Below are 13,910 nucleotides of genomic sequence, written 5' to 3'. Positions count from 1 at the left end.
GTGGTGTAATAAAAGTGTTGATTTTAATATTTGGGTTGTATTTTGGAAGAAAATGGAGTTTACCCTAAAATGTCTCAAATATATATTTTATATAAATAAGTGGAATTGCTATTGCAAATGTGAAATTGGATGCATGCCTATGTAAGTGGTGGAGTTAGATGTGTATTATCACTCACCTATGAAAATGTAGATAGTTTATCTATCTTGGAGATTATATACATTTGTTTAAAAATATCTACTTTGGGCTATCGGTGGAGGATTAGGTAAATTGAAACTAATTTCTCATCCGTTGTCATTGAATATGATTATGACTTTAAATACATTGTATATGTATGATGTTTGGGAGGAGAAAGGTGATCTACTCCATGTTTGGGAGAAGACAGGGGATGTACTCTATTGAATTAAGTTGACCTGTGTGTCCAAGATGAAAGTCCCGAAAACCGCACGTATATACATATATGGGTGCCAATTCCCACAGACAAAAGGTCTGTAAAATGGCAAATAGAAGTGATTGTATGATGGTAGTACTGGTTAGAGACCCATTGAGTTGTATTCTCAGTTTGGTTGTCTGAATAAAATGGAACTGATGTCATGAATTGAAATAATACAGTTAGTACTACTTGGTTTGCAAAATAATTATGAAATGGTTTATCAATGACATTGTAATTGCATATTACCCTTATATCTTCGTTAAGTTTCATATGTTGTACTGGATTATTTCTACGAGGTTTTGGCTCACCCTATATGGGAAAACCATTTTCAGGTGTTGGTGATATGCCTCCGCCAAGGGCTTAGCTTGGGAGGACTATGGAGCTGAAGGTTCGTATTGTTTATTTTGCTCGTATTTTGTATTTCATATTTGTACAAGACTAGGGCTTTATTTGTATTAAGCTTATGACTCACCTTTGTTGTACCCAAGTAGTGACTTGGAAAGATGTAAGCCAATAAGGCATATAACACGTGTGTAGCTTTCATCCCTTATCGCATCTGTCACTTTTGTATCTTAAACTTTGATTAACGAAAGCATGTCGTTTCAATTATACTATTGTTTATGGGATGGATTCATTGTATTTATTTCGAGGCGTTACATATGTATTCTCAAGCATTTCATGGAAAGTACTCTCTTTGTTTGTTACCTTAACTATGTATGTATCTCGATGATATAGATTTTTTATCCACAATCAGAGAGAACACTTTCTGTTTGGTATGGAATAAAAACTATTTTGACAAACATGACCACATCTATCCAATTGTGAACGGTTTCATTACCCAAACATAGAGAAAAGCCAAAGGGGATTGAATAATTTTTATCTCTTGTATTTATGTCAAACGGTTGAACTAATGTCACAAAGCCATACTTAGTGGCACCATTGTTGGTGGGTGTACCAAAAGAAATTTAAAATAGGATAAATTACACTTTTCATCCCTATAGTTTTATTTAAGTTTCACTTAGATTCTTATTATTTTGGTTTACATAATTTGGTGCCCGCACTAGTTTCAATTTGGTCCTTCCATTTAAATTCCCATTAAAATTTTCTCTATATACAACTTAGGGGATTGACAAACATCCTAAAATCGTTAATTTTAACCTCCAACTTGAATGAAAGAATCAAATTGAACTTAACTTAAAGTGTAGGGACTGAATTATTCAATTTGAAACAATAAAAATCAAATTGAAATTCAGATCAAACTACCAACATTAAAAGTGTAATTTACCTTTTAAAACAATAATGCAATGGAGATTCAAAAAATTACTTGAAAGTTGTAGCAAAGAAAAAAAAAATATATATATATATATATATGTAGTGTTTGATAAAATTAAAATCTGAAAATTGAAGACTAAAAATTAAATATTAAAAGCTGAATGTTAATTTTTTAAGTTGAAAAACTGTTTGATAAAAATTTAAGTACTGAACTAAAAATAAATTTTTTAATATGTGTAAGATTAAATTTAAAATTTATTATTTTCAAATTATATATTTTAATTTTTATATTGTGATGGTGGTGGTAATGGTGGTTGTGGCGGTGTAGCGGTAGCATTGATGTGGTGGCAGCATGGTGGTGATGGCGGTAATGATGGTAATGGTAGTAAAATGATGGTGGTGCTTATGGCAACAATGACAAAAGTGATGAAAACGGTGGTAGTATTGGAGGTGGTGGCGACATGATGCTGGTGGTAGTGGTAGTGGTAGTGGTAGTAGTAGTGGTGGCAGTAGTGATGATGGTGACATTGTGGTGGTGGCATGATGGTGGTGATTGTGGTAGTAGTAGTGGTGGTGAGTTTATAATAGTGTATATCGATACTTGTGTGTAATATTTATAAATTCAGTCAGAATTAAGTAAGTTTCATATGACTTTAAAATTTCTTAAGTTTTAGCCTTCATTTTAAGAGGCACTTGAGATTTTAATTGATATCAATTGTGATTATCAAACGGGCTTAATTGATTATCATTTAATATATTCAGTTTTAAGTGTTGAATGAGATTATCAAACACCATAGTGTATAAACAAAATTTATTTGGACAGGGCAATTGGTTCTGTGTTTCATCCACAACAAATCTATGTACAATTCCATCAATTTCAATGAAACTCCAAGTAGGACATGTATCTACTATCCTATCTGTCATCATTTTCACCACACCCTCTCAGCAGCCCATTGCAACATTCATATTTGCCAGAAAGACATACCGACCACTATGTCGAGGCTCTAATTGGATCAAAACCTTCCTTGTTTTCTTCCCCAACTCAACATGACCATGCATCAAACACCGATTAATCAAAGAGCCCTATATAGCTCCATTCAGTTCCTTTGGCATGCTGCCTCTCTGATTTGCCTCACCCTAGCTAGAAGATCAATCATACAACCATAGTGTTCAATCACTAGTGAGATACCATAAACTTTACTCATATGCCCGAATAATCTCCATGATTTGTTCACAATAGTTAAGTAATTATAAGCAGCGAGAACTGCAACAAAAGTTACGGTGTTTGGTTTTGGCCCCCTTCTTTTCATCTCTGTGAAAAACTGAAGTCCTATTTCATTGTTGCCATTGATAGCTAATCCCAAGATCATAGCACTCCAAGTTGTCACATCTTTGCAGGGAATTTTATTGAAGATATTTTCTTTATCTTTTATGTTGCCACATTTTTGCATAAAAATCTATTAGTGTAGTGCCCAATTGAAGCTCAAGCTTTGAGAAATTCTCATTTATATAAGCATGAACCCATTTACCTTCCTCAAGCGCACCCACAACCACACAAGCATTAAGAACGCCCACCAAAAGAGACCTATTAGGCCTCACATTAGCATAACTCTTCAACTTACGAAACGACTCAATCACCTCATTGAAACACTTATTCCACACATACCCAACAACCATTGCACTAAAAGAAACATCATTTTTTTCAGACATCGAATCAAACACTTCACTAGCCTCATCGACAAGCCCATTACTACAATACCCACTAATAAACAAACAACATTTCTGTTAGAACTTTCTTCAAACACTTGACAAGCAAAATTGGTTGCTCCAAATTTTGAGTACATATGTATAATTAAACTGATCACATAAACATACTACTTTAGCTGCACTTCTTGCAAACTCTAAGAATTTACAGTTAGAACCTAAGGTAGTTAGACTTGAAAATACAATTATTTATTTATAGAGATGGATCACCAGTAAGTAGTAAGTCCTATAATTAAGCTATTCCTATAATCAAAACTACAATCAAACTATTTCCTAATCTACAGATATAATAATAGGAAACAATCAAGATATTTCCTAATCTACAAATAGGAAAAAATCACAAGAGATAATTCCTAAAATCTATACACTCCTCCTCAAGCTGGTGCATAGATGTCACACATGCCCAACTTGCCCAAAAACTTTGAAAACGCTCAACTAGACACTGCTTTAGTAAGGATATCGGCTAACTAATCTTCTGAGTGAATCTTAGGCACCTCCACAATTTTCTCATCCAATTTCTCCTTAATGAAGAATTTGTCTACTTCTACATGCTTTGTACGATCATGTTGAACCGGATTATAAGCAATATCACATGCCGCTTTATTGTCACAGTAGAGTTGAACTGGTTGCGTAAGCGAATAGCCCAAATCCTTTAAGAGAAGTTTTAGCCATAATGCTTCACATATTCCAAGTGCCATACCTCTAAATTCAGCCTCTGCGCTTGAACGTGCAACAACATTTTGCTTCTTGCTTCTCCATGTAATGAGATTACCACCTACAAAGGTGAAATATCCTGAAGTAGATCGTCTGTCATCTATTGCTCCAGCCTAGTCAACATCAGTATATGCATCCATACTTTGACAATCTACATTTTTTGTAAATAAAATTCCTTTTCTAGGAGCAGACTTCTGATACCTCAAAATGCGCATAACTGCATTCATATGTTGCTCTCCAGGATTATGCATAAACTAGCTGACAATACTCAAAGCATAGGCAAGGTCTGGCCTTGTGTAGGCTAAGTACATCAATCTTCCGACGAGTCTTTGATATCTCCCGTTCTCAACAGGCACCTGATTACTCTCAGTACATAACTTCAATCCTTCTTCTACTGGTGGATCAGCTGGTTGACATGCTAACATACCAGTATCTTGCAACAAATCTAAGGCATATTTTCTTTGAGACAAAAAAATTCCTTTATCAGATCGAGACACTTCGGTCCCAAGAAAATTTTTCAAGTGACTAAGATCTTTCATTTCGAATTCTTTGGAAAAATAACTCCGTAGAGCCTTTCTTTCTTTAGGGTCATTTCTTGTGACCACCATGTCGTCAACATACACAATAAGGGCAGTGATCTTACCATGTTGTTTTTTCAAGAATCAAGTGTGGTCCGAATTACTTTGATGGTAGCCAAAGGCTCTCATAGACTTTGTGAACCTTCCAAACCATATTCTAGGAGATTGTTTCAACCCATATAAAGCTTTCTTTAATCTGCACACCTTTTGACAATGCACTTCTGGTATCATGCATCCTAGTGGCAAATCCATGTAGACTTCTTCGGACAACTCACCATGTAGAATTGCATTCTTCATATCAAATTGTTGTAATGGCCAATCCAGGTTCATAGCTAGAGACAACAAGACACAAACTATGTTGATTTTAGCTACAAGTGCAAATGTATCTGTATAATCAATCCCATAAGTTTGGGTGTACCCTTTTGCCACAAGTCTTGCTTTAAAGCATTCAATCGTACCATTTGCTTTATGCTTCACAATATACACCAACCGACATGCAACTATTTTCTTCCCTATTGGATGATCAACGAGTTCCCAAGTTTCATTTTTCTACAAGGATTTCATCTCCTTATTCATAGCAATTTTCCACCTTGGGTCGGCTAAGGCTTCCTGTACACTGTTAGGAATAGATACAATAGATAATTGATTTACAAATGACTTATTTGACTCTAACAAATGATGGTTAGACACATAATGACTCATGGGGTATTTAACTTTACTAGAAAGTTCGGGTTCATATGTGGTTTCAGGGATACCTCTGGTTTGACGTGATGGTAGCTGTTTTCTGGATGGTTCAAGAACATCCTCAGCAAGCGATTGGTTTGGTGTATCAGCGGCCTGTGGTATAAGGGATTCAGATGGAGATAGAGTTGTAACTTCATTTTTTGGGTGTTCATCATTGTCTGGGTGTTCATCACCACTTTGGTTCAAAGGTATGCTATGCAAATCTAATTCACCCGTATTGTTTTTAGCCGATTCAGAGAGTTTCTCATTATTCACATCCTGATTACTAGATTCAGAGGGTTCCCATTTGGTGGAGATCAAAAAATTATAGTCATAGTCTAGAGCTTGAACTTTTTCCTGGTACTCTCCTTGAAATTCAGGCTTAGAGGAAAAATAAATAAAATCTTCATGAAAAACGACGTCTAACATAACAAACATGCGTTTGGTGGGAGGGTGATAGCAGCGGTACCCCTTTTGAGAAGTAGTATATCCTAGAAAGATACAACGCAATGCTCGAGGAGTCAACTTGGTACGCTGATGCTTATGAAGGTGTACAAATACTACACAACCAAACACATGGGGAGGTAAGTTGGGGGTGACGGGAGCAACAATTGCTTCAGCGAGAGCCTGAGATGGTGTCCTAAAATCAATGGTGTTGGAAGGTACTCGGTTGATCAAATAAGCTGCAGAGGTAAGTGCATGTCCCCAATAAGAAACCGGCATATGGACTTCTATCAACGAAGCACAAACAACCTCCAACAAGTGCCAATTTTTTCGCTCCGCGACCCCATTCTGCTGGAGTGTATCAGAACAAGTAGTTTGATGAATAGTTCTATGGGTTTCCAAATACCGCTTCAATTCAAGACTCGACTATTCACCTCTATTATCACTGCGGAAAACCTGAATCTATGCATTGTACAGATTGTGAACAATTTTATGAAAATTTTGAAATAACAAGTTTACTTCACTTTTGGACTTCATCAAACATACCCAAGTCATCCTAGTACAATCATCAATAAAAGTAACAAACCAATGTGATCCATCCAAGTTAGTAACTTTAGATGGACCCCAAACATCAGAATGTATGATCATAAAAGGAACTGGCTTTTATTCAAAATTAATGGAAACAAAGCACGATGGCTCTTTGCAAGTTCACATACATCACATTTGAAACTGGAAATATTAATTTTTGCAAATAAATTAGGAAACAATTTCTTCAGGTAACCAAATGAAGCATGCCCCAGATGTCGATGCCATAACCATATCTCGAATTTCTTCTTTTCACTCGCAGAACCGCCTATCATTAAAGCATGACGTAACCAGTTCGAACTCTTTGACACCAAGTCTAAGTAATACAGCTTCCCTCGCCTAACACCACAACCAATCGCCTGCCTTGTTTGGATGTCCTTAAACAGACAAAATTAGGCCAGAAAATGACAACACAAAATAAGGCAGTGGTTATTTGGGAAACAGACAAGAGATTATAATCTAAAGATGGAACAATCAAAATAGAATCTAAATTCAAAGTGTCAGTGAGGGACAAGGATCTTTCTCCAATAATCGGAATTGAGGTACCATTGGCAGTGGAAACAAAATTTTGTGTAGAAGGTTTAAGAGGAAAGACTTGTTCAGAATCAAATGTCATATGATCCATAACACCAGAATCAATTATCCATGCACTATTAGAAACATGTGCAGAAATATTTAAAACCTTACCATCATTACCTACTGCTGCTGTTAATACCAAGAATGCTTCAACAATATCATTCTCTATCTTTGTTTCAACAACCGCAGCAATGAAGGTCTTCTTAGAATTCCTCTTCCGTGAATCATAGCTATGATCCCACCATTCTGGATACCCAACAAGTTCGTAGCATCGATTTTTGGTATGACCACTTTGATTGCAGTGAGTGCATTTGTAAGAAGATTTATCGACACCAGTAGCAGTCTTAGAAGGAACGAACTTCCATCGGTCCTACTGGTGTTAAGGAGGCCAATTCTGATTAGAACGGTTTCGAGTCACCATGGCGGAAGCTTCAGGATTTTCAAGTTCAACATTCATCGTTTTGCATCGAACATTCACGGCGGACTAGTGCATAACATTCCTCTAATGCGAGAATTGGATCCTTCCTCAAAATTTCGCCACAAATTTGTTCGAATTCACCATCTAATCTAGCAAGAAAAATATGTATCCTTAGTCGTTGAACTGATTTCTGATAGGATGCAACATCTTTTTCACTCTCCATGATCACCTAATCACAATAATCCAATTCACTAAGAATTTCAATTAACTCTTCATAATACACAGAGAGTGTTTTGCCACTTTGTTTGGCAGAGAAGGCCCTCTGGTTCAAGGTAAATACTTGTAATTCGTCTGCTCGATCATAAAAAGCTTGAGAAAGAGCTTTCCAAATATCGCGAGCGATGGGTAGGCGAATGTATCGCTTCATAATGTCTGGAGACATAGAAATCAATAGCCATCTCTTGACCCTTTGATTGTCTGCATACCACTTCTCATAGCTATCATCCGTCTCAGTTGGTGGCTGTGAATTGCTACGAATAAAGGAGAGTTTTTCCTTCTCAGCAATATGTATCTCCATGATTTGAGACCACATATCATAATTTGTCTCATTGAGTACAATCCCTACATTGAACGATGAGCCTTCGGATTGAATGATAATAGGAGCAGACTTGGTGCCAGATGTTTTAGAGTTAGACTTGGCCATGGTTTGATGGTGATATAGATTCAATGAAAGGATGATGATGATTCTTTCAAGGCTCTGATACCAACTTGAAAGTCAAACTTTAAGAAGAATAATTTTATTCATCTTAATTCAATACATTGTACAATTATTTATTTATAGAGATTGATCACCAGTAAGTAGTAAGTCCTATAATTGAACTATTCCTATAATCAAAGCTACAATCAAGCTATTTCCTAATCTATATATATAATAATAGGAAACAATCAAGCTATTTCCTAATCTAAAAATAGGAAACAATCACAAGAGATAATTCTTAAAATCTCTACAGTTAGTAAATGTCAACCGTTGCCTTATTATCTAGACTATCAAAAAGAGATGACTTTGAAGTTGAGCAATAATTTTGCTATAAAACAGCAAGAATGAATAAGCTGACTTGTTTAGGGGAATTCAAAGAAGTTGATTAAATCTATCCAAGTAATCTAATAAACCAAACGAGCCATTACCAAGTCAATCGTGAAACCTTTGATGGATACTTCTCAAAACTGCTTAATTTAGTAAACATATTTTCACCTATAGGACATAGTCATGTCTTCTTTCAAGTGAAAAGGCTTTGTTGAGTTGAGTATATCTGAACTTCGTTGATTTCTTACTGGCAATTTTATATTCATCCTTCAAATACAATAAATATTAGAGATGATACATGTTTTATTTGTGGTTCTAAAGAAGAGGAATTGACTGATAGGCCTAAAAAGAACTCTATTTTGATTGGATATCCATATTTTAATCTGTATCTTCTTGTTGATGGATTTGCGTGAGATGACTGTTGAAAGTCATCACTAACTCTCCTCACTCTCTAGAATCTTCTCTCTAGAATATTCTAGAAGTTTCTACATGAATCTAGAATACTCCGGAAAGATCTAGAAGATTCTAGAAAGACCTAGAGAAATTCGGAAGATTCTAGAATATCCTAAAAGCTTCCGGAACATTAAAGAAGTTTGGAGAAAACTAGAGAAATTTAGAAAGTTTAGAAGGTTCTAGAATATTTTAGAGAAGAATAAAAAGCTCTAATATGTACTAGAGTAATCTAAATTGTTCTAGAGTGTAGGCAAAGTATGGTGTATTCTAGAAAGTTCTTTAACTAGTATAAATATGAGATGAGTGCATGTACTAAGTAATAGGGCAATTGGAGAATTGAGTGAAAGAAGAGGGGCTCCAAAGTGAGTTTTCAAGCACTATCTAGTGTGAGGTGTCTCAAGGTCTTGTGTGAGGAAGACACAAAGTGTGAAGTGCTTGAATATATGTATGAGTGTATAAGTGAAGTGTATTAGTGTGTGATTATGTACAAGTGTTTTGTATACGAGAGTGTTATCAATAAAGGTTATATTTCTAGGTCCACCAGGGTGTCAAACTTAACAATTTGGTATCAAAGCTTGTTCGTTCGGGGACCGACACGAAGAGCGATTGAGATTGATACAAGAGATTGTTTAAGTTAACAAGCATAGTTATTATGGCAAATTTCGGAAACTTCATCGATGGTATGGAGAAATTAAATTATTATAATTATGATTATTGGTGAATATGCATCGAGGCATATCTTCAAGGACAAGATCTATGGGTGATTGTTGACGGCAAGGAAACTACGTCACCTGGAAAAGAAAATGTAGAGGCCGTGCGAAAGTGGTGGATTAAGGCTGGAAAAGCGATGTTCGTGTTAAGGATAACTATTCAGAAAGAGTTATTGGAGCATGTTCGGGAGGCTACTACTCCAAAAGCAGTCTGGGACACATTTGCGGTGTTATTTTCGAAGACAAATGATGCACGACTTCAGTATCTAAAGAACGAGCTTGCAATGGTGACACAAGGATCAATGACTATCAGCTAGGGGTGCTCGCGGATCGATTTTGTACGGTTTGCGGTTCGATTTTGACCCGCCCGCACCTATGCGGTTTGGGGAAAAGTCAAACCACAACCGCTCGCAATGTGGTTTGCGGTTTATGCAGATAGGGTTTACGGATGTGCGGGCGGTTGCGGGCAATTTGCAGTTTAGATTTTTTTTCTTTAAAAATTAACTTTTGAGTTTTTTTCCCATTTCGTAAATATTTATTTCGAGTAATTTTCTAAAATGCTTCAACATTAATAATTAATGAATTAAAACTTATAAAATTAAAAACAACAAAATCCCATTTTTGAACCTTATTCCCTTTGTTTTCAATTTTCTATGCAATCAAACTGGGTGTACTATGACAATAATGGAAACATCCAATTATCAATTGGTGAACATAGCAAGAGAAAGGAACAAGCTTGCATTGAGACAATGGGGGAGTAATCTGAACAACATTGCTATTAACTTCATCGACAGCGTAGAGCTCACCGTTCTCTGAGACACGGATTTTGCATGGCACAACTCCAAGCTCATTTTCGTCCACAACAGTTTCAACTAGGTACCCATTCTCAAATTGAAGGACATTTCCATCTGTGTACCATCAAAACATGAGAGAATTGTACATACATATAGGGATGGATGCATGATTCTATCTTCTGGGGAAAATGCATATGCGAAACAAAAAAAAAAACAAAGGAGTACACTAAAGCCTACCATACCACTTAATATTTATATAAATATATTAAAAAATCTAAAGGATACAACATTAAATTTCCTTTAAAAAATCTTAAGAGGTGAATTTATATAATTCGAAAATAATCTTAATGGGATTTTTGAAACATTGGGAGCCCCCAGGTCCAAAATTGTGAGCCATCATGTAAAAGTATGTTGACCCATCTAATAAATTTGTCAATGCTATTGTTTGAACCAATCAAAATTTGTGTTTTGTTCCCACACTTTGATAGTATGTGAACAAAATTAGACTGTGGTCCATTCATGTATATATATTTATGTGTGTGTGTGTGTGTGCGTATGTGTATGTGTGTGCATATTTGTTGTTTGATCATCAGTTAAAAATATTCATATAAAACACAAGTTGAAGAATGGAAGGCATAAATTATGAATTGGACTTGACCTAGTCCATTTGAGAATAGAAGACAAGTGTTTGATCAAGGGTCCTGAAAAATCAGAATCAATGTATATAAATCAACAAATACATACATACAGAGAGAGAGAGAGAGAGAGAGAGAGAGAGAGAGAGAGAGAGAGAATTGTCACTTGCAGGTGCAGCATGAGCTTGGAATTGAAGAGCAGAAATGACAAATAGAGGCAAAAAAGTGCGAAAAATAAGGGATTTTCTCATGGGTCTGTAAAAAAAAAAGATCCAAAATAAACAGAGAGAAAGAAAAAATCAAGAAGGAGGTTGGAGACGGAAACGGAAACAGAGACAGATCAGCGCTAGTTCGACACTGGTTCTAGTCGATCGGGGAGAGAGAGAGAGAGAGAGAGAGAGATGAGAGAATGAGAGGTGAGCTGCAGGATTAGGGTTTTGTTTTGTTTGTTTGGGCAAAACAGAAATAGATAGGATATAATAGATAGATCTAGATAATGAACGAACGGTCCATGTTTTTTATAAAAAAAAATAAAATATATATATTTGGCTAAATGCGGGTGAGTTGTGACGGGTGCGGTTCAAAACCGCAACCCGAAAATCTTATATATTTCAAACCGCACCTTACCCTATTCAATTTGCGAAACCGCCCATACATGTGCGGTTTAGGTCGGGTATAGCGGGTTGTGCGGGTCAGATAACCCTATGCCCAGCCCTACTATCAGCCAATATTTTCTCAAGGTAAAGACTATTTGCAATAAAATTTCACAACTTGATCCTGAGTCAAAAATTAGCGAGTCAAGAACGAGGCGTATTATTACTCGAGGTTTAAGACCTGAGTATAGTCGGCTTATGGCCACTGTTAAAGGATGGTCCACTCAACCATCACTGGTCGAGCTCGAAAGTCTATTGGTGAATGAAGAAACTCTAGCAAAGCAAATGACTGGAGTCACACTGAAGAATGAAAGTGAAGAAGAGGCGTTATTCAGTAGCAAGAAAAAAGATAGACTGAAGTGGCAAAAATATGAAAAATCAAAGAAAGAAGAAGATAAACAATCACAAGATGATCAAAGTTATCAACGAGGGGGAGTTCGACATGATGAAAATGATCAAAGAGTTACTAGACTTGGATGATGCAGCATAGAGTGCTTCAAATGTGGCAAGATTGGCCACTACGCAAAAGATTGTCGATCAAGAAGAAGACCAATTGAAGGTAATATGGTAACATCTAACAGTTACCAAGATGAGAGTGAAAAAGAATGGGATTTCCAAGCTTCATGTGCAATGTTCGAGACCGTGGAACCAGGTTACTTAGAAGAAGAGCTAAAATTTGAGGAAGAATGGGATTTTGAAGTATCTCCTACAATTTCGTGGTTACTGAAGCAGATTCAGAAGAGGAGATAAACTTCGATGAAGGTGTACATGAGTAGTGAAATGCAATTACCAAGAAAGTGGATGCACACTCTATCACAAATAAATCGATACTTGCAATTGAGTCTCAGTCTTCAACATTTAAAGATCCAAAAGCTCACCTACTAGAGAAGTTGGGTGAGCAAACAGAAAAAAAAGAAGTTGAAGAAGTGATAAAGCTATAACAATCAATATTTACAAGGCAATGTCAACATAATCCAAGGTATGTTGATGTAACCTTTGCTAAGATGGATAATATAAAGGAGCCAATAACATTTCAAGAAACAACAGAATTTAACAATTGAAGAAAGATGATGAAAGAGGAAGGTATTGCATTAAGGCAGAGTTGGACTTAGCATTCTGTGCTTAAGCCCAAGGATTGAGATTGTATATTTAGTCAAGGACCTAGTGTTCCATGGAAGGATAAGGTGTGTGGCAGTGTATCATCACTTCAAATAAAAGAAGCCGTTACTGGAAGAGATGGAGAAAAAGTTTATCGTGGCAGAGGACCAGGGTGCAGATATACTCCCGAAGAGTTTCTGAAACAATGTGGTATGGTTACATAATCCAGAAATGAGAGTTAGTGCTGATGGGGAGTGTTGAGAGTCATCACTAACTCTCCTCACTCTCTAGAATACTCTGGAAAGATCTAGAAGATTCTGGAAAGACTTAGAGAAATTCAGCAGATTCTAGAATATCCTAGAAGGTTCCAGAATAGTAAAGAAGTTTGGAGAAAACTAGAGAAATTTAGAAAGTTTCGGAAGGTTCTAGAATATTTTAGAGAAGAATAGAAAGCTCTAATATGTACTAGAGTAATCTAGATTGTTCTAGAGTATAGGCAAAGTATGGTGCATTCTAGAAAGTTCTTTAACTAGTATAAATATGAGATACGTGCATGTACTAAGCAATAGGGCAATTGGACAATTGGACAATTGAGTGAAAAAAGAGTGGGTCCAAAGTGAGTGGTCAAACACTATCTAGTGTGTGGTGTCTCAAGGTCTTGTGTGAGGAAGACACAAAGTGTGAAGTACTTGAATATATGTATGAGTGGATAAGTAAAGTGTATTAGTGTATGATTGTGTACAAGTGTTTTGTATACGAGAGTGTTATCAATAAATGTTGTATTATGGGTCTACCAGGGTATCAAACTCAACAATGACCTCCAGAACTCTCTCCTTTGGTATTTCATTCATGTACATTATTCAAAATTCAAATGATGCAGCAAATAGCTGCTGTGGAAGACTGAATATGAATATTCCACTGTGAAACTTTTCAGTCAGTGAGTAGAAGAATTGATAAATCAAAAAGAAAATTGACCAG

General features: G+C 36.1%; 1 protein-coding gene and 1 pseudogene across 1 annotated transcript; both read right to left on the bottom strand.

Annotated features, from left to right (window-relative positions):
* Nucleotides 1-2,414: 2,414 nt before the first annotated feature.
* On the bottom strand, nt 2,415-4,789 carry LOC145805235 (pentatricopeptide repeat-containing protein At5g56310-like; annotated as a pseudogene).
* A 519-nt stretch (nt 4,790-5,308) lies between these two features.
* On the bottom strand, nt 5,309-8,208 carry LOC145805234 (uncharacterized). The gene is made up of 5 exons (XM_082900320.1): nt 7,846-8,208; nt 7,573-7,734; nt 6,958-7,457; nt 6,473-6,482; nt 5,309-6,277 (listed from the first exon to the last, which is right to left on the bottom strand). The coding sequence occupies exons 1-5, from the start codon at nt 8,206-8,208 to the stop codon at nt 5,309-5,311; spliced, it is 2,004 nt and encodes a 667-aa protein (XP_082756446.1).
* Nucleotides 8,209-13,910: the final 5,702 nt, after the last annotated feature.

The sequence above is a fragment of the Camellia sinensis genome, chromosome 13 (assembly GCF_055761805.1).
Source record: "Camellia sinensis isolate YWXY chromosome 13, ASM5576180v1, whole genome shotgun sequence".
NCBI lineage: Eukaryota > Viridiplantae > Streptophyta > Magnoliopsida > Ericales > Theaceae > Camellia > Camellia sinensis.
The sequence above is the reverse complement of the archived record's forward strand: the minus strand, read 5'-3'. Positions and strand labels throughout refer to the sequence as shown.

Excerpts from the sequence above, each read along its gene's own strand:
- LOC145805234 (XM_082900320.1), bottom strand. The coding sequence starts at position 8,208 with ATGGCCAAGTCTAACTCTAAAACATCTGGCACCAAGTCTGCTCCTATT. Across the intron at positions 7,735-7,845 it reads ATCGAGCAGACGAATTACAA|GTGATCATGGAGAGTGAAAA; the intron begins GTATTTACCTTG and ends TATTGTGATTAG. Across the intron at positions 7,458-7,572 it reads TAGAGGAATGTTATGCACTA|GACCGATGGAAGTTCGTTCC; the intron begins GTCCGCCGTGAA and ends TAACACCAGTAG.